This window comes from Thunnus albacares, chromosome 17 (genome assembly GCF_914725855.1).
Source record: "Thunnus albacares chromosome 17, fThuAlb1.1, whole genome shotgun sequence".
Lineage (NCBI taxonomy): Eukaryota > Metazoa > Chordata > Actinopteri > Scombriformes > Scombridae > Thunnus > Thunnus albacares.
In genome coordinates, this window is record NC_058122.1 from 26,662,104 (window position 1) to 26,684,225 (window position 22,122).

General features: G+C 38.3%; 1 protein-coding gene and 1 long non-coding RNA gene across 6 annotated transcripts in view; one reads left to right on the plus strand and one right to left on the minus strand.

Annotated features, from left to right (window-relative positions):
- LOC122966729 overlaps positions 1 to 22,122 on the minus strand; it is a 129,801-nt gene that overhangs the window by 99,573 nt on the left and 8,106 nt on the right. The gene's annotated exons all lie outside the window — the stretch shown is intronic.
- Positions 1 to 22,122, plus strand: part of grin2ca (glutamate receptor, ionotropic, N-methyl D-aspartate 2Ca) — a 57,296-nt gene that overhangs the window by 30,293 nt on the left and 4,881 nt on the right. The window contains exons 5-10 of the mRNA XM_044331029.1: positions 13,018 to 13,186; positions 16,268 to 16,421; positions 16,722 to 16,847; positions 18,853 to 19,082; positions 21,630 to 21,790; positions 21,908 to 22,095. Of these exons, the coding sequence (XP_044186964.1) occupies positions 13,018 to 13,186; positions 16,268 to 16,421; positions 16,722 to 16,847; positions 18,853 to 19,082; positions 21,630 to 21,790; positions 21,908 to 22,095 (1,028 nt within the window). The remainder of the gene's footprint in view (positions 1 to 13,017; positions 13,187 to 16,267; positions 16,422 to 16,721; positions 16,848 to 18,852; positions 19,083 to 21,629; positions 21,791 to 21,907; positions 22,096 to 22,122) is intronic.

Below are 22,122 nucleotides of genomic sequence, written 5' to 3' on the forward strand. Positions count from 1 at the left end.
TGCATAATTCCACTTATGTCAGACAATGGAACATTTTCATGGCTCTACAAAAAAAAAAGAAGAAGAAAAAAAGAAAAAAGCAGATAAAGTCAATGAGAAGTTCAATGAAGCAAATGGCATGTTGGCTCTTCTTAATGAGAAACATTGACCAATGGAGGTTGAAATGAAGAGTGAGGAGCTATACGTCAACCTGAGGATAGACTTTTGTGCATAGTGAGACCATTAATGATTAATCTGGTGATTGTTTTTTTTTTATGATTGGTTATTTTAGTCTATAAAATATCCACAAATAGTAAAATTTGTTCCACCAACTGTCTGAAACAATTATTATTAGATATCCAATTTAAAATTTCATAGTAATGAAAAGAATCTACAAATCGTCACATTTGAGAAGCTGAAACCAGCATTTTTTAGTTTTTCCATAATAAATGACCAAAACAATTGATAGATTATCATTTTTTTGTTTATCATTAATTGAATTTTTAAAGTGTTTGATTGATACTGTACTTTTCAAGCTGATACAATATTGATAAGTTGTTTTTTTTTTAAATGATAAGAATATATCTAGCAATATTAATTTTTTTTACATAAACACATACATTACCTTTTTCATGAGGATGCCAACAATGGCAACACCATTTCCAAAATATTATTATGTCCACCATATCATTGGCATTTCTGTACTTCAATTTCTTATTGGTTGACACGGACACATTTGGGATACTGGCTGGCCAATTTATTACTTGGACTCAGTTTAAAACCAAACTCGAGAATTGTGTTCCCTAATCCTTGATGCAGGCAGCGTGAGGTCACCTTTCATTATATGAATCTCCTCCACACCTTAATGTTCCCCCAAAGCTCTAAACATGTCCACAACTCAGACCCACATCAGTGCTTTCTAAATGGGGGTCATTGGTCATGCAGGTTCTCCATCTCAATCCCTCAACCCCTGGGCCATACATTCGGCCAGCCCGGCAGACCATCTGTGTAGTTCGCTCATTCGTCCTCAGAGGGGCCTGACAAACAGCTATGGGTGCCGGGTACAGACTTGACTAAAGCTGCCCAAAGCAGTTAAAACAAACTCCTTTTCTCTTTGAATCAGACTTGTTTTTCTAGCAGGATGAGAAGAGTCTTACACTCTCCTCCTCACTGGCTTTGTACTGCAGGCAGCTGGTTTTCCCTCAGAGCACACTGGCAGAGATTAATTCTGAGGTAATGCCCCTGGTGAAGGGTGGTATTGACCTGGGAAGATAATGTCATCATATATTAGCCGCGTTCAATGGGAGTTAGATCATAAGTTGATTTAATTAAAGCAGCAGCGTGCAGTAGATGAGCTCCCCGGAGTCTCGCAGCAACAGGACCACGAACACCAGAGAGCTGCACAAAGCTAGTAAGGCATGGGCGGATTCACAGGCTAGTGTTTGAAAACTGCAGGAACTTTAAATTGTGTCACGTGATCAGACAGCATACTGCATGGAGACTCACTTTAGTTCTTGCATGTTTGGACAGAGAATTTGCTCACTACTGTTCAGGACAGTGGCTCCCAAACCTTTTAGTTGCCTACTTGTGAGGTCTCACCACCTGATACCCAACAGGCCTACCAGCACCGGTGCAGGATCAAGGGGATCGGGGGGCCCCCTAGCACAGAGCCAGTGAAGCCTGCTTTTAGAATTTCTTGTTGCAAAGTCAAAAAGTCCTTTTAACAAAAATTGCAAAGTGAAAAATATCAAAAAGTCCTTAGTACTACTACTAATTTAGGAAGTTTATGGTTTGCAATTTGCAAATTTGGCAAATCTGCAGCATCACAGCAGGGTGAATGGAGTGAGACTTCTACTTTGCAGCCCCTAATTTGGCTCAGGCTAATAAGTTAGCATACCTGCCAACACTCCCAATTTACACAGGAGTCTCCCTATTTTTAACCCCTATCTCCCTCTGTGCTCCCGACTGGTAATTACTCCTGTTAATCTCCTGATTTCATAGTTTTTTTTTTTCCTTTTCGTTATCACAACCTGTTTCTGGCAGTATACAGCGTGTGTGTGTGTGTGTGTGTGTGTACGGGTGCTCTCTGCGCAGACTGTCTTTCATCCTGTCCTCTGCTGCTGATGTGATTCACTGCCTGCAGGTACCGCTGATAGAGAGAGGAGGAACTGGTTTGTCTCAGCCAGTAACTAAATTTACAAGAATTTGCCAAATGTTAAAAAATACGTGGCAAAGTCAGTTAGGCTACATACAGACAGCTTTCATTGTGATGTGCTGTGGTTGTGTAAAATGCTGCGGGCAAAGCAGTTTAAAATATCACTTTTCTACATGTTCATGCTTGTTGAACAGGTGGTTTGATTGAAGTAAACATTGGCTTCCTACTCGCAAAGGTTTTGTTGCACTTACAGTAACAAGCGTATCGTCACTTTGAGTAAACCCACCTGAAAAAGCCTCCCGATTTTGGAAACATAAACGTTGGCAGGTATGAGTTAGGTGTATATTTGCATGAAAGATCACCTGGTGCAGCTGTGTAGAATACATACACAGTGAAATAACTGTTTGGCACACACACTGCATCCTGTCACTATCCATAGAGCAGCTTCAAAACATTATTCTAAAGATGTCCACACTTTGAATAAATTACCTCACACTCATGCAACAACTTAAAGCCCAGCCCTGTAACCTGGCAGGTGGTGAGACGGGGGATGTTGGGACCATTGTGTTTTCTGGCGGTCTGCTGTGGCAGCCTCGTTTTCCTCTAAAGTGTTCATTTGTTTCTGTTCGTTGTGACTCGGCTGTGCCTGCCCGCTGCCTCGTCTGCTCGACTCATTGCCTCCCAGTCCTGATGTGTAGGTGCAGAGTCCATTAGACTGAAGGCCTGGGGGGAGGTTAGGGGGGTGATGTGTCATTAGTGCTCTTTGCATCAAGCCCACGGCTCACTAGTTCGCTGCTGCATCACCTCACACTGCCCGCTTTATGTGCTAAGCAGGTGTGTCCGTTTTGGTTTCTCTGAAAGCAAATAAATGTTTGATGGTGTACCAAAACCTCTCTGAGGATAAATAAAAATAGACAAAATGGACCATCAAGTTCGTCTAATATGATCCCATCCAGCTGACCTCAAGGAAATAAAGCTGCTCTCTGACACTTTTAGAGTTAGATGCTACACACAAAATAGTGCCTTAAAGCTATAATATGTAACTATTCCGCATTAAATTGTCTAAAAACGACTAGACATGTTATATATTTTGTTGAGTTGTGTACTTACATTATCTCAAATGTTTCCAACAGTTTTCAAACCCAGAGAAGTCAGTAATTTAATCAAGGTAACGACCCGTTTCATATGGTGACACAATTGTATCATACCCCTCTACCAAAGAGCATACACCTACAAGATAATACGTCGGCGTTGTGGTTGTCCGTCATAAATTGACTTTTATTCAGCCACATTTTTACGATAAACTTTTTAGATCTTGGTTGTTTTTAACCATATCTTTTAACTAAATGAAGGATTTTAGTCATCGGACATCTGGATCTTAAGTTTTCAGAGAAACAAACTGAGCAAACATTAGCAGCAGCTTGGCTAGCAGCCCCTCCCGGACGTCCTCTTTCCATCCAACAGTGCTGGAGAAACACTGATTTTTTTTTTTTACATGAAACTGCTTTATTCAGTGTTTTACTGTTTACTGTTTTTTTTGGGTTTTTTTTACCCCCAACACTATATAAGAACTAGAGGCTTGGCATTGGCTGGGTGTGTAGTCTGTTGTTTGCTAGTGGCAGCATGCAGTACTTTCATTGCAAGCTTAGCATTAGCATCCTGATGTATGCTGCAGTCACAACAGTAGATATAAACTCTCTGGACAGATAGAAAGATCTACACTTAACTACCAGATATTCTGGGTTAGCAGAGCAGTGCCTCTCGTTAATGGCGTTGTCGGTGCACCAAGCTTTGTAAATATAACTACACAGTCCCCCACGCCACTCTGATCTTACTGTTGTATCCACCTTGAGGATGTAGCAGCCTGGAAGCTCAATGGCGCTATCGGGGAGGCTACTGTTAAGCCATGTTTCTGTAAAAACCATGAAGTTGAAGGTACTGGTAGATGCTACATCCAGACCCTTGCCTGCACTTTTCAAAGAAGCGAGTAACGATGACACCGAACTTCATTGAAAATAATTTTACATAACAATGATTGTGATGGATCACTTATTAACTACTCATTTAAGTTACATTTTTACTGAAATAAGTCATTTACCCACAAAATAGGTGCCGCATTAATAATTACTTTATTTTTGAAATATCATCTATGTTGCTTGTCTTACACGTGCAAACAAGGTCTATTTTAAATTGTATATTTTTTTAAGGGAATGCAGCATGAGCGTTGTTGCGTTCAGAGGCTCAGACTGTTCAGTTGGGGGTGCAGTTTCAGCATCTTCAGCGAATGCGCCCCCAGCGTTTAAGAGCTCAAAATACTGATTGTTTTTCCATGATTTTGAGACCTAATTTTATGTACTTGGCGATTTTTTAAATCAGTCCAATTTGGCTGGGTGGTTAATAACATTTTTCTGTGGTGTGAAAAAACTCAGAACACATTTATTATTGCTCTGCACAGACTTTCATATGTAAAGGTAACAGATTAAATTAATTAACAGGTACAAATTAAGTGGTGCAGTTCATTATAGTGAATGAAAAAACAATTTTAAAAAATGACATCAGACTCTGTAGGATAAAATATTCTGTCTACAGTTTTTGTGAATAATCGTTTGATCTGTAAAACATGAATGAACATCTCCAAATTTCTTGATTTGTCCGAACAATTTAATGATGTAAAAGAAAGAAAAGAAGAAAATGCTCACATTAATGCTCACAATAGCAACATGATTGCCCATGAACTTTTTATCAATTCACTGACTAAATTAATGGACCATTCGTTTCAGCGCTATTGTATGCATCCCCTGAAAAAGCAGCGTTCACATTCCTGCTTATACACGTTCATAGTACACACACACACACACACACACAGAGATAGAGAGAGAGAGGGGAAGTAATCCAGACTTTGTGGACACCTTTCCCCCTAAATCATCTCTGAGCACCGGATGTTTTACAAGGCACTAGACTCTCTGTGTTTTCTCTCTTCTTCCTGACTCACATCACCGCAGTCATCCTGTTAGCGTGAAACCGAAGGACATTTTCATCCCCACGTTCCTGGTAATCCCGCTGATAAGTAAAGGGAATTGATTTCAACCCTTACGTCAGCCACTTTTACTTGGTATGCAGAGCCTGAAACTGTCCGTTCAAGCTTCTGTTGCGTGCTCTGTCTGAAGATCAGTACTGTATGTAAGCAGGCACGCCGGGTCTTTTTTTTTTTTTGTCGGGGTCACTTGGCATGCGGTAGGTATTACACAAGCGTATGTCCTCATTAAAAAGCTTTAGCATTCTGTAGTCAACATCACATCCAAGTCTGGGTCAAACTGTTTGGTCTTTGGAAGAGAGGGAGAGAGGGAGGGGAAGGTGTAAGTGTTAATCTAAAAAGGAAACAGTTACAAGGTGCAATGTGCAGCATTTTAACAGCAATACAGCATCATAAGATTTGCAACAATTGCTGAGGAAACTGGCCACCTGCCAGCTTCCACACTGTGTTTTATGTGCTGTTCTACAAGTATGGATTTGGAAATTGTGCTTGTATGCTGTATGGAACAAAATATAGTTATAGTTATAATCTGAATGTTTATCCATATCAATAAAGTGAGTAAGATGAAGGGTATCAGGGGTTTATGGGGAGTGTGGTCTTAATTTTACAACAACTAACTACCATTAGGGTTAGGGGTTAGGGGTTAGGGGTTAGGGGTTAGGGGTTAGGGGTTAGGGTTAGGGGTTAGGGTTAACCTGCAGAATTAGCTGCCAATCACATTTAACTGGTTTTGTTTACAGTAATTATACTAATTCATTAAAGGTCAACATGTAATTTACTGGTGAGGTTCAATGTTATAATCTTATTTACAGATTTTCACTTAAAACACCCCAATTTTCTAGAAGGAGTAGATTTGATTATAACTGAAACAATTAGTAGATGAACAAAACAATTGATTGGTAATTATTTAAAGAGACATTTTTAAGCACAAAGTCATTTGATTTGCTGCTTTTCTCTTTCTGTATCATTGGAAACATAATATCTTTGGGCATTTGACTTTTGGTCGTACAAAACAAAACCAACATTTGATGACGTCACCTTGGGTTCTTGGAAATTGTGATGAACTTTTCACAGTTTTACGATGTTTTATAGACCAAACAATCAATTGTTTTAACTGGCAAACATTCTGCAGATTAATCGTCAGTGGATATAATGGTTATTTGCAGCCCTGATATACAGTATATCATGATATGGTAGGTTTATTTGAGCCTAATTTAATTTGGTAATGACATATTGATGTTTTTTTACAACTCATTTACTACCATTCAGGTAACGTTTTGAAGACTGGTGGCGATGGATTAGTTGCCATTATCCAGTCCAAATAATCCAGCAATGAGTTTGACTCCTGTCTGCCATTGTTTGTTTGTGATTAATTTATGTCGGATTTGTTTTGGTCCGCCCAGCTGTCAGTCCATCTGTTGGGGCCGTGACATAATGCGCAAGCCTGTGGAGTCGCTGCAACTCTCCCTCCTGCATCCTTCATATCCTGACGTCAGAGCCTCAGTGTGGAGGAGAATGCAGGTCCACCAGCTCCATCGCTCACTTTACATTTACCTCTCAGTCTCGTCGACCAGCTGTATATGAGGTGTCATTAGACCTGAACACTAGGCAGCGGTGGAGGAAGCACTGAGATTTTTTAACATAAAAGCAGCAAGACCACAATGAAAAAATACTCCCTCACAAATATTAGCAGCAAAATGTACTTAAAGTATCAAAAGTAAAAGCACTCATAATTATTTTATTTATCAATTATTGGAATATTTTTACTGATTCCTTAACATGTAAGAAGCTTTTTAATTTTAATTTTAATTTCTATTTACAGCTGGGTTTTCTAATTAATCAGAATGCATGTTTTTTATAAAATGATCATGTTTTACATCTAAAATGTTGATCTAAAAAGTAACTTCTAACCAAGCTGTGAAATAAATGTAGTGGAGTAAAAAGTACATTATTTCCCTCTGAAGTGTAGTGAAGTAGAAGTATTAAGTACCTGAAAATTGAACTTCAGTAATTTGCAAGCTTGTTCTCAGGGTGCTGTTGTGGTGATTTGATGTCATTTTAAAGGATTATTTTACACAAGGTGAGCAGAAAAATAGAAACAATTGCAAATGCAATCCAACATAGCAACCCTGCAAAAAAAAACCTTGTAACAATACATTATGTAATAACACCGCATTATGTAATAATACGACAAAATGTAATAAATTTTCACTTCATTATGTAATAACACCTGCATTTTGTAATACACAGCTTGAACGCAATATGTAATAAGTTTCCCTGCATTTTGTAATAAATTATTACATATTGCATTGGTTACTACAAAATGTGGGGGTGGGAGTGGGCTGCTAGTAGCGACCAGTGCCAGGGCTAAACTTTGGTGAAGCAACCTTTAGTCACTATGCTGTGCATCTCTGAAACAGACCACCTATCAATCTTAAAAGTACCATAATCCTCGAAACTTTTGAATCAGGACTCAAAACCACACTGTTCATGGATGCTTTTAGTTGAGTTATTTGAGTTCTTTAAAAAAAAAAGTTAAACTTATTTCAAATCTTGTTTTTATCCACACCAGTATTAATTTATTTATTGTTCTTATGAATCTTTTAGTCTTTGTAAAGCACCTTTGAATTGCCAGTGTGTATGAAAAATGTGTTATAAATAAAGTTGCATTGACTTGGAAGAGGGAGAATAAGTTGTAGTGTCTATCACTGGCCACTCGTTGAAAGGCAACATGTTGAAAGATATGACACTAAGTGTGAATAAAATGTTATTTAAAGATAAAAGATAAAAACTAACCCTTTTATGCTGGTCAGGAATGACAACACTAGTTAACCTAGCAAATGATTTTGGTCTGTTTAACATCATATGAATGTATTCATGGGAGTACAGTAGTTAACAGATTATGCAAATTTCCTGGCCTGTTAGAAAAAATTACAAAGGCTACATTTTATTAAACAATGTGATAATGAGGGAAATTAATAATTATACAATCAACATTCTTGATACTGTCTGTTATACCCCTCCACTTTGTTTACAGCACATTGGCTAGTTAAATGACCAATTTATTCACAAAACAGAAAACATTAAGTGAATAGAACACATTTCCACAATGGTAATATCTAAGTTACCACATATAAGAACTTATTAAATACAAGACTCACCATGCAGTACTGGCATATATTTAATGGAATTTGTGATATGTGTTCGACAGATCTGCAATTAACCACTATTGTGACCTGTACCCTTTGGGACTTGAGGCTGAGGAGGAATAGAGATCAGGTGCAAGGAAGCTAAATAAGCGACTAAATGAGAAATACTCTGGAATTAGTGAAAGAAAGGTTCAAAGAATCCTGGACAGCTCCAAACACTACCGACTCCACAAGGCTAGATTTGGAAATAAACCCTTTTCCAAGGCCCATTAGAGCCAAAGAAGTAAAGTACCAGCATCAGATTGACTTTCGGAAATGGAAGATTAGACTTGGCCATTTCATATACTGTTAAATATGTAATACAAATCTACAGCGAATTTTTATCATAAATATGTGATACAAACTCACTGATGTCTTTAGTCGATACACGTGGCTGAGACCATTAAAAGGTAGAGATAGCTCAGAGATTGCAAAACATCTTGATGATATCTATTCTGAACGTGGCCCACTTCAAGTTTTGCAGCATGATCAAGAAAGAGAATTTAAAGGAGCAATGCAAAGGCTGATGGAATGAATGCAAATCAGAATACAGGTAGAGAGGACCCACAGAGTGCTAAGGAAAAAGATCATGTATGATCTTGTGAATTTTCAGCAGAGAGGGGTTAACTGGGTTAAGCGTTTGCCAGTTTATTCCAGAGTGCTAAATAAGAACCCCAAGGAAGTTTTAAACTGGATATCTCCATTTGAAGTATAGTATGGGATGAAAAGTAATAGAGTAATATGTCCGATCCAATGTCAGTAAAGGATCTGTGCACAATCCACTAACTAATTAACCCTCCCTGAAACAGCGTTTGAAGTTTGAAACAAGTTTGAAGAGAAACGAAGCAGACTGAGAAAAATGGCACAGAAAGCCACTGAGCACTAGTAAGCGGATGATCCGGCACACATCCAAACAAAATCCACCATCTGTGTATCATAATAATGATGCTGTTTTGGTTGGGGTGAAAAATGGTCCCCATCAAGTTTCAACAAGGTAGTCGCAAACCCAAAAGCACAATAAAATGTTTTTTTATCTTATTTTACTGGTTAAGTGGAATCAATTAGAGCGTCTGTTACCCCCAGTGCTCCATCACCCGCAACAAGATAGTTTGAACCAGTTTTATCCCACTACCTTGTCTGAACTTTTAGAAACAGTACCATATATGAGAGTGTCTTCCAGCCCTCTTGACGTAATGCCAACAAAGTTTTTACTAAAAGTAAAGGAATCTGTCGGACCCTGTTTGCTTCTATTTTAACAGTTCCTTGTCTAACGGCGGTGTCCCTGATTATTTTAACCCTTTCAATCATGAATTATGAAATCAAAGAGTAATAACTTTTTATTATTTATTTCTTTTGTTTACTCGTGAAAAATCATGGCAATAACTTTAAAAAAAAAAAATATTGTATTTAGAAATGTGTTCACTGTAGTGGACACCATGCATCAACGGAGTAAAAAGTGATTCATGGAAATCAATATAGGAAAAAAAAAACATATGTTTTTATATATATTATTTTACTGCTAAGAGCAAATGGTATGAATACACATAGGAACATTAAATAACAACAACAATAGAGAGGACATTTGAAAAACATGTCATAGGCCCAAGAGGCAGAATATACCCTTTGGTGCCCACTGGAGTGGACAGATGTATTTTCAGTCACAGAAAAAAATATAGAAAATATAGAAAAATATTATTAAAAACTTGATAAAAGTATTTCAAGAAAAAAAAATAACTTCCAAGCAAATTTTCTCTGCAATGGAAAATAAGAATATTTTTGAAAAGTTTCAGTCTGGTTGCACTTGAAGTTACCATCGACCTTTTAACATCAGCTGATGATGGCCTGGACCTTAGCGCAGCCTTTGACATGATTGATCACAGCATCCTGTTAGACAGACTGAGGCAATGGTTGGGGATATCTGGTCCAGCTTTAAAATGGTTTTAATTTTACCTGACAAATAGGAAGTTTTGTGTCTCTGAACAACTATACCTCTGTTAAGTATGGTGTGCCTCAGGGCTCGGTTTTGGGACCTATTTTATTTTCCTTATACGTGCTTTCCCTTGGGCACGTTATTGATAGAAATGGTGTCTTTTTCCATTGTTATGCTGATGATACACAGAGGTACCTGCCCATTAGATCCACAGAACATGAGTGCACTTAATGGCTGCCTTTGTGACGAAAAATTTTCTTCAGCTAAGCTCAAACAAAACAGACATCCTTGTCATTGGGCCCCAGCACATGGCAAAACAAATTCTTCCATCTGCTGGTTCCCTATTGGATCATATCAAGCCTGTTGCAAGGAATCTTGGCATCTGATTTGATAGTAATTTAAGTTTTGAGCAGCACACCACAAAGTTTGTGCAATCATACGTTTATCATCATAGAAATATTTCAAAAATACGATCTATTTTAACTTTCAAAGACACCAAGACCATTTTACATGCGTTCATCTCACACTTGGATTATTGCAACAGCCTTTTTACTTGACTGAACCAAATATCTCTTTACACCGGCTCCTTTCTGATGACTTTTAAGGCTCCTCATGGCCTCTCTCTTTGTTATATCGTTGACCTTTTAGTAGTTTATGTGCCGGTATGTACTTTGAGATCCTCTGGCAGAGGTCTTTTGTCTGTTCCAGAGTTCTGGCTGAAAACTAAAGGGGACAGAGCGTTTGCAGTCAGGGCCCTGAGGCTCACTGATCTCTTTTAAACCCTTTGTGAAAACGACTATAATCAGAGGGCCTTTCCTAATTTTACTTGAGTTTTAACTTCTTTGAACTGTCTTTTATGTCCTTTAAAGGTTTTATATGTAGAATTGTGAAGCAATTTACACGTATTAATCATCTTTTATTTAGAAATGAGTGAATGGGTAGTAATCTAACATAAAAAATGAGACCTCCCCGACCACAGCGTGTTGCTCCCTGGCCACAACTCACTTAGCCTACCAGTGTTTAGTAAACACGGTTGGTAAAAAAAAAAAAAGTTGGTGGTTTGTGGGATGGGTCAGGTTCAGGTGGTTGATTAACACATATTTGTGTGAGTTGGATGGTGCGGATTGGCTCTCACCGGCCAGCAGCCACAGAGCAGCAGGAGCCTCTGTGTGTGTGTGTTTGTATGTGAGCGAGTGCACGTACACGGCAGGGGAGGGGCTGACCGACTGGGAGTGAGAGACACTTTGATGAAACAGTGTAAAACACAATTTTAGAGATCATTTATGTAATTATGAGAAGTGTAAGCAAGGAAAAAGACATCACCTGCAATAGTCTCATGCCACAAGCATGTATTAAGATTATTATTATTATTATCATTATTATTATTATTATTATTATTATTATTATTATTATTATTATTATTATTATTATTACATGCAGTGGTTGTTCTTTGTATTTAAGTAATTACTTAAATACTTAAAGATACTCAATAGTCTAAATGTTCATCCATAGTGTTGTTGGGCATTGAGAGAATAAAGAATTTGAAAGAATTTATCGTTCCATATTAATCTTTTCTTGTGCAAAATATGTATAAAATTTGCATTATCCTGATTGCTTAATGGCCGAGCTGTGTGTCTGTTTGTGTGTGTGTGTGTTTGTGTGTACCACTACTTGGATGTTGTCAGTATAACACTGAGTGTGGTGCAGTTTTTATGTCTCTATGAACCCTCAAACTACAGTTTTTATTAAGCTAAGGAATACAGTGACACTTGATGTAGTTTTGACCAATGAAAGATACTAATCTACTAAACTAATAGGATCTTTTGAGTCAGTATGATTCATGCTAGAATGCATAAAATAAACGTTATAACGATTTTTATGAAGGAAGAAATCCATTTTGGTTGGTTATTACATATGACTATGAATAGCATTTTACTGTAACTTGTTTATGATATTTTTGATTGTGCATATAAAGTGTGTAAACGAAGCAGACCAAATAATAAGAATACCATTTTGATATAATGCAGGCCAATACAAAGTACGGAAAAAAAAACTGCTGTCTCAGTAAAATCTCAGTATTTTAAAGGGAAGATCAGGTTTTATGCTACATATGTCATATATCCTAGTTTTTGCCATCATTCTTATTGTTAATAATAACAATGTACTTGCCAAGTTAATTATAGAGATCTGAGAACATTACGACATCTGGACAATGAAAACTGACGAGTCAAGAAACAAACAGTCAGACAATAAGAAAACCGACGTTAACCGAACTTACTTGGAAGAGAAAACAAATGCAAATAGTTAAATCCTTCCTGTTTATTGTAAACATCCATCACAGTTTACAGACTAACTTGTTGATTCTACTAACACTTGACTTACTGCTTTACTGTAGTTACATTATAGTTGTGGCCACACACAGTTTTCCAACAATGACCACTGTCACTAATTCACATAATTTTCACCATTTCAAATATAAGCTTTGCTGATTTTCGCATTGTCCAAATTATCTATTGAAGATAGTAATTGGTTATTTCCCACTCAGTTGATAACTCATAATGAGAGTTTAATCACATAATTTTTTTTATTATCAGAACTGAGCTGTCTTATCAACAAAAAAACTGATAACCAGTTCTCAGTGCGTCAGAGCAGAAAAGACACTGCTCTGACCTCCAAATGAACCCTTGAAGAACAAGCTTCACCCCTTTCTCTCTCTCTCTTTGTCTTTCAGTATCGTAGGTCACACTGAGCCTTACACAAAACTGTGCTGTAAGGGCTTCTGCATAGACATCCTGAAGAAGTTGTCCCGCAACATTAAGTTCTCCTACGACCTCTACCTGGTCACCAACGGCAAGCACGGCAAGCTGGTCCGTGGCATTTGGAACGGGATGATCGGAGAGGTAAGAGCTGTAGGAATTACCGGCAGTTAGTTTTACGCTGCGACAGTCACATTTTGCTCAGGAGGGCCACAGTGACATCGCCAAGCTCATGAATGAGCCGTTAGCTTCTTCTCATCATTACAGTCAACAGCCTGAAATGAAATATTTACTGCCAACAAGATGCAGAACATCCACTATTTTGGGGGAAAAGATGCCTCAAATCAAGAGATACGTTTATAAATCTACTCACACATTCTTTTAATCAGTTATGCAAGATTTAAGGTCACTTAGATTAGATTTGGCTCTATCACAGCTACTTTGGTCACCTTGCATGTGCATGCTGAACTAAATGCACGCAAAAACGTTCATGATTAGCAAACCCAAGTAAATATTCTTTGATATGCACCAATGACAGTAGAATGTTCTTTCTATAAATTCCTGAAATCTGACTTTTTGGCGGATGTTTCTTTCACTGCTTCTCATTGAAATTGTTTAAATGACTACTCTCGGAATTTCGTATTGCACTTCTATATAGTTGAGGGACTTGTGAGGGACAGCTTTAAAAAAAAAAGAAAAGAAAAAGGTCAAAGATGTGATACAACTTCTAGTATGGGCCAAGCTCTGAAAAGGGCAGATCCTGTGTTTTCCATAGTGCAACTCAATAGCATCATTCCTTAGTAAAAACCCATCAAACATTTTAGTTGGTAACAGGCTTCCTGTTAAATTCCTTATTATAGACCCATATTAGTTTTTAACTTGGCACAACTCATCTTTCTGTGGTCAATATGAACAAACAATGACCCGGATTATATCACCATGACATTAGTTTTCAGACTTTAAAAAGCTCCTTCAGAGTCACAGAAGACTCCTCATGACGAGTAAACTGATCATGCGTATAATCAGTGGAATGCCCCTTTAAAGGCCCTGCACACCCACACAGGTGTTTTTCACATATTCTGATTGACTTCTGCTCAGGTTGAAGATGGCACAGAGCTCTACTAGAAAACGAGGTCCCTGGACTCCATCTATAATTTGAAAGATTGGAGTTAGTTAACTCCAACCTAAACATTATCGCGTCAACCTCCAAGTTGTAATTACGACTGAAAAACTGGGATTTTTCTGAAAGCCCCAATATATCAGACTTGGCACTTGATAATATGGAAGTACCTGAAAACCATGTCAGCCAAAGTCCATTATTCAATGTAATAAAACCCAAATTTAATTAATATAATGTAATTTTGTCAGTATTTTAAACTTGCACGACCAACTCAGTTATCAAAGCCTTCCTGAGTTGTGAAATTATGTGAACACTTGCAAAAGTTAAAGAGGAAATCTTTCCGATCCGTCCCATCCATTCAACATTCAGCATGAACGCAACATAAAGCCAACAGGAGAGCAAAGGAGGTGTTAATCAAACATTGTCTACACATGAACAGACAGTTCTGAGACGAGCTCTATTTAGCCAAAATAAATGAAATCACCTGTCAGGTTTTACCATGTGTGTACAGGGCTTTTAATGCAAAAAGCAGCAGAAGATTACCAAGGAAACTTTGCACAAAAAGTTATCAATTTGGTATCAACTATGCACGTAATGGGCCAAGACACAGAATGTTACGGGTTTTATTTAAACTATAACAAAGCTGCAAATTTTTAGGCTGTATTAATGCAACCATCGGTGAATTATATTATACTCCATAAAACAGATTCATTTTTGCTTGTTTGCATCGTCTGTGGTTGTTGCGGCGAGATAATTTCCCGCCTAACCTCCAATTTATGAGATATGAAGCACAAAATTGCCAATATTTGACATGAAATGAGGAGAAGAGAGGGAATCCTGATATCAAAACAAAGTAGCAAGAACCTGTATGACATGTAGGGTAAGATCATAATACCCTTTTAAGAGAAGTGAAGCTTATGTGCAAATACTGTACATTCGTTTTTCCATCCTCACTGTAAATGCTGTTGTGACAATTTTAAACTTTCTTTAATCAATTCTTAAATGTATATTCTTATTAGGAGTTATTTGTGCATGTGCATACATATTCTAGGGTAAGATTGGCCCAACTGTGGTATCAAATTTGAAAAGAGGAAACAAAAAGTAGAACTTGGATCCTTTTCTTTGGTTGTTTAAAACCACCAATCTTGTGGTAAATAACTGCTTTAGGGGTTAAGACGCACTTTTTTTTTTTTCTTCAGTTAAAAAAATAAAAAAAGGAAAAAGCAATCTGAAGAGGAGATTAATGAGTACATAAATAGGTACCAAGGTTACAGTGGTGGGTGAGGGAGGGACTGTTGTACAAAAAGGAGGAGTAGGTGTCCTTGTGAATAATCTCCACAGTCATATTTCCTGTGGCCGACCCTCCTTTTTGAGGAGTTGGAGGATACAACATTAGCTTTTTCCCCCCTTTTTTTTTTTTTTTTCAAAAACAGGAAGGCTATTGTGTTCAATGAGGCATCAGCTTCCATAGGAGAGATAATGGCTTGTATGAGGCAGAGTGTCTGGACTGTAAATCTCCCAGCTCGCCATCAGCATGATAAACAGTGGTGTGGTAAGGCAGAAAAGTCAGGAAAGCCAGTCGCGGGGGCATTTTAACTGGTGGTACACTGAGAGGTTCAAAACATGAGTGAAAACAGCATCACTTCCTACTCAACCAGAACATCAGTGATCTTCTACAGCGATTAGATCCACTTCCTGCGTTGCAATTTATTTGTCAGCAGACGCCTTATGTAACAAGTATTATGCTATATGTAACAATACCTTGTAATGGATTAGGGATGGATTAAATGGTGGATCGTGTTTTCCAATGCAGTGATGAAAGGGCAAGATATCACTGGGATAGTCTTTTGAGTTGTGTCCGTCTGGGCAGCTGGGTGGGCGGCGTAAGGACCAGACAGTATATCAACCTCAGGGACAGAGGCCGAGTATGTTGACTTTGCTGATAAATGAGATTCATCTCAAAGGTCAGCAATGAACGTCCGGTATTATGTCAGACACCGCTACACAAGGTCAGATTTATGATGCCGCAAGACAAACATCCGCTCTCCATTCGCACTCTCATCTCACCAAAAGAAATCTCTCTATCGACTCTCCCGCCACCACAGGTGTTCTACAAGCGGGCGGACATGGCCATCGGCTCGCTGACCATAAACGAAGAGCGCTCAGAGATTATTGACTTCTCAGTGCCGTTCGTGGAGACGGGGATCAGTGTGATGGTGGCCAGGAGTAACGGGACGGTCTCACCATCTGCCTTTTTAGGTGAGGAACTCCTCTCTGAAATAATGAAAACATCTGCCTGTAACAAATAAACTAATAAAATGAATATTACACCTTCAGGACATGGTTAAATACAGTATGTGCTAACCACATCAGTCTTGGAGCCTTTTCATTTGTGGAATAGAGTTTTGCTGTCTTTAATAAAAGTTTCATTTGTCTTTGTTTTAGTTTGCTCAGTCTTACTCAGTTTTCTTCATCACTACCAACAGATGAAGTTTGGATCTTAAATGTCTCAGTCAGCACTTTTTATTCAGTGAATTTCTGTGCTCTCTGTCCCTGCAGAGCCGTACAGCCCGGCGGTCTGGGTGATGATGTTTGTCATGTGTCTGACTGTGGTCGCCATCACAGTCTTCGTCTTTGAATACTGCAGTCCAGTCGGGTACAATCGCAGCCTGGTCACTGCCAAAGGTGAGTCCCAACTCCCGCCCCCGTCCATCTGCCGATCCTCCCGACATTACCACAACAACAGGGTAGAAGATAAGAGTAAAAGCAATGCTTGGATTTGTTTGTTTGTTTGTTTGCTTGTTTGACTTACAATGTGTGCATAGAAACAATGTTTCATCATGCTACAGTACATTGTGAAAAATCATTAATGATAATAATACGACTCAAACAGTAATAAAAACTGTAGCGAAGAAAAGTTTTTCTCTTCCAATTTCTCTTGGCGAAACTTTCTCTTTTGAAAACAAATCCACTATGTTGATCTTTCTGTGGCAAAAAGCTGCATCATCAGTGTGTAAAATTAGAACTTTACATAAAGAATCATCTGTTTAGATGGAAGAGTTGTAAAAGACTGAAGTTTACATGTTTTATTTGTGTGATTTAGGAGTTCTGCTACCCAACCAGAACCCAACAGGCCCTTTAGTATCAGGTTTTGGGCTCAGGCATTTATTTCATAAAGCTTGATGCTCGGGTCAGGTTCAAGTCTGGTTACTTTTACACTTTTTATTTTTTGTTTTTACACAATTTACTAAGAAAATTCTTTCTTTTTGCTAATGTGTTGCATGAGTCTGGTCAGCTAACAAGTTAGCAGTGGATGAAATAAATCAAAAATATAACTGAGTCTGTTCACGTCTCAGATTTGGTCTGGTTCCGTTGGGTCTGGTCTTAACACAAAGCCCAGGTTCAAGTCTCAGTTTTAGACCCATGCTGAGCTGTATTAAGATTCATAACCTATGTATAGAAGTTTGGGGTTGCCAATATTAAGATGAAATGATTTAATTGAATGAAAAATTAATTCGCCATTTTTGTCTACATGATATAAATCTGAAGTAAAGTTTAATGAAAATTGAAATTCTTATGATAATTAATTTTTAATAGTGAAATTGAATGTGTGCTTTTGCACAGTTTGGGCTTGTTTACAGGTCCATGCTTTCATTGGGCTTATTTGTGTCCGACAAAATAAATACTATAAAATTGTTATTTAAAATTAAGTTGATAAATTGATTTCATTTTCACATTGGCATACTTGAACCTCCCTATAGAGGTGTGACAAACACTGAAGTCTCACAGGTCTCGAGGGGCTTTAGAGAACATGTGAAATCTGAGCCTATTTATAGTGGTCACATATTGGATCAATGCCTGGAAAATTGAGATACTGCAGTTTCATCTTGGAGACATGTGGTCTATAAAATAGAGGCCATGTTTCTAACATTCATTAGATGCCTGTTTTTTATGTATTTTAGGAGCTATCCCATATACAGTATGATGTCAAGATGTATAATAATGTCAAAAGGACACATGCACATTGCATAAAAAAGGGCAAATCTGTTTCCGTGACTAGATTCTGCCCATTTTATATGTACACATTTCAGTTTAGATACGTGACTGAGTTTTGACTGAACTGACTTCCAACTACTAAACAAAAACAGCTTCACAGCTGCGCGTTATTGTCCTCTGTCAGTCAAGCTGCAGACATTTTGACATTTAATTTCAAGTTAAGGGTGTAAGATCTCTTCACTGTGATGGCAACACCGTCAGCTTCCAATTTGCATTCAAATACTGCGCCAATAACAGAGGTCGCATGTATTTGGATCTAATGTTGTATTACATACCCGCATAGTGCAAGTGCAGACATGCTCTGAATTTCAACTCCGTGCAGATTTCTTTCGTTTGTTCTCACTGATTAGAAAATATCTGATCTATATAAGCTGAATTACAAGTAAAATGACTTTAACACCAGAGACAGTTTCCTCAGCCATGAAGTCAATTCTTACCAGACATTAATCATAGAGTTTGCACATCAGAAAAGGTTCAAACAAATCATTTTAAGAAAGTCAGACGGGTCTTTTTTGGAAGTCACTGACAACCTATTTTGTCTGTTAGCTAGTTGAGGATTCGTTGGAATTAGTGTGAACATAGCCATCATACAGGGATACCGAGTCCTGTCTTCTCTTGATTTTCTCCTCCCTAGATCCTGGAGGTCCCACCTTCACCATCGGGAAGTCAGTGTGGCTGCTGTGGGGAATTGTCTTCAACAACTCGGTCCCCATCGAGAATCCCAAGGGCACCACTAGTAAGATCATGGTCCTGGTCTGGGCTTTCTTCGCTGTCATCTTCCTGGCTTCCTACACAGCTAACCTGGCAGCCTTCATGATCCAGGAGCAATACATCGATACCGTCTCTGGACTGAGCGACAAAAAGGTACAGCGCTCTGTCTCTGTCATTGACAGTCCTGTGTGTGTTGTCAGGCAGGTTGTTGTGTTTGATGTACAGCTTAGGAAAAACACAGGGGTCTATTTTGGGTATGTAAATATTGTGTGGTAGAGCTATGAAAAAGGCAAATATCCAGAAGTGGCAATGTCATGGCTGTGACTTTTCACTTTACAGTGAAAGTGGTGAGATTGAATTACATCCCCAGACTCTTTAGATGGAGAAGTCAGTGAAAAGCCAATGAAATGTAATGCACAAGTGGATTTTCTGGGCAGACAGTGATTATAATTTCTGGTATTATCTTATGCATATTTTTCTGGCCCAAGGATGTGTTTTATAGGGGTATTGACAAGGAAATCCATGTTAAACCATCAGCACAAGAAATGATTTGTAGACTCTTTGCTCACAGGCAACTGAAGGGATTAAAGAGGCATTTGAGGAAAAGACAGAGCTGTCCACTGCTCATTACAATTCTGGCTAAGTCATTTACAATTCTCGTCTCATTATACATTAACTCTGCTATGAAGAGGAAGAAACAGCCATTTTGACAGCGAGTCCATAGATTATTGAGCAGCAGTCCGCATGGCTGCATGGTTGGAATGGAGGGCTGAACTGCTGTTTGTCCAGCTGTGCCGAGCCCCTTAGGTTAAATAAATGTAAATGAGGTACAAGATGAAGCCACAGAATGTGACCTTGCATCAGAGGAGAGTTATGAAGATGAACAGAGCTGCTCTAAGGACGCCGTGCTGTGTTAAGGCAGATGATTACCTCATCTCGTGGAATAGTCACTTCACCTATAAGAAAAGTCCTTGTAATGTGGCAACACATCATGTTAACTCTGACATTGCTCAACCTCCCTCAATCCACCATTTGCGTGTGACACATTGCATATCTGTCAGCCACTTGCAGCACCAGTCAGGTGTATGCAGAAGAAGCTTCAGTGACATATGGTCAAAATATAGTGAGATGCTTCAATCTGTGGAGAGATATAAGTACTGTACTGACCAGAAAGATCACAGCATTAGACTTTAGTCAAACACTGAAAACAACCCATGTTTTTCTGGCATGCAGCCTCTTGTAGTCTTGCATATAATGAACGTTCGCTCACAGAATCCATGGTGGAAGTGTTGTGTTGTTGCTGTAGAGCTGCAAAACCTCTTTGATTCATCCAAATGCCCTCTCAATCAGTCAATCAATCTTTACTGTCCCCAAGGGGGAAATTTGGTTTGCAGCCAAACAAAATCAGTCATAACAAAAACAGCAGCAACTGTCAAACACACAATATGATAAAACAAAAACAAGATAACAGACACGATGGAGACTTTGCTTTTGCTCTTGTTTCCTGCCAACAGTCAATCTAGGTTTCTTTTAAACATGACCCCAATCATTCCCTAATCTTAACCGAGTAATTTTAGATACCTAAACTTAACCAAAGAGGTGGCACATCAAAAAACATTCAGATGGGTTTACTTTATAATGACAAACTACCAATTTTCCAAGACTTGTAGGTCATGTACAACATGTACTAATGACACTGAACACCTGCACTAATTTAGGATCATTTTGAAATAAAGACTTTGTTTATCAAGGTTTGGTAACATTGTTTTTCTGGTATTGAAGCGCAGATTGAGTACGGCAAAACAGTTATTCTGTATTCCAAGCACTTTACAGTGTTTATCCTTTGCAATTTTTGGTTGTATAATGCAATTATGTTTGTCAAAATTGTAATTTTACAATTACAATTTTCATTAACAATTTTTGTAATTTTACAATTATAATTTTTGTAATTTTCATAATTTTACAGTTACAATTATACATATATTACAATTACTACTACTAATATACCTACTAATATAAATATTGGTTTGATATGAGAATGCAGAAGAAGGCTTGTTTATTTTTAAAATGTCCTGAGATGATATCGCCCCTTTTCTCATACACAAAATTTTCCCTTTACTAATGTACTGTGAGTGTATTTGCATAAGGTTAATGAAAAGTACAATTTTGTCGATTGTATTTCCATCCCCCCAGCGTTCTGTCCCCACAGCTAATTAAATGCATATACTACTGCCAAAAGCAAAAGTACTAAATGAGCAGTTCATTTCTCATTGCAGACAAGGGAAGGATGAAAGAAATTATGATCCCCTGGGACACAGTGTCCTGGACACAAGTTCATTCCTTGATTGTTGGGTCTGAATTATGCAATCAGATGTGTAAATTAACAGAGCAAAAGGCCAGCAGGATAACTGGCAAAACAGAACTGGAGAGCAAAGGCAGAAATCACAAGAATGCCGAGGTGGACACTGTCATGAATTAGTTTCTGAGCTTTGTATCTAAGCCTTACAGCTATTATGATGCTTCTAAATGACAGAAAGGAGTAAAATAAAGAAATCACATGCCAAGGGTGTTATTTCTTAGGTGAAACATTTTTGTAGATGTAATTCCTATTGAATTACATGTTATCAGCAATCAATTGTACAAACCATTGTCATCATTATGACAATTCTGGAAATATTCTCTTTCTACCTCTTTTAACAGTTTCAAAAGCCACAGGAGCAGTACCCTCCGTTCCGCTTTGGTACAGTCCCAAATGGCAGCACAGAGCGCAACATAAGGAGTAACTACCCTGAGATGCACTCCCACATGGTCAAATACAACCAGAAGGGAGTAGAGGATGCCCTTAACAGTCTCAAAACAGGGTAGGTGTTTGCCAAGAATCGTAAAATATATATATACTGCAGGATTGAGAGCCAGAGTGGAGGCAAACAGCTATATAACAGCTATTTAAGTAAAAATCTTTTTCTTTCCCCTGCAAGGAAACTGGATGCCTTTATCTATGATGCTGCTGTGCTGAATTACATGGCTGGCAAAGACGAGGGCTGCAAGCTGGTGACCATTGGCAGTGGGAAAGTATTTGCTACCACTGGTTATGGCATCGCTCTGCAGAAGGATTCACGCTGGAAACGACCCATCGACCTGGCCCTGCTCCAGTTCCTGGCTGATGGTAAATTCTTCATATATATGCAGTAGA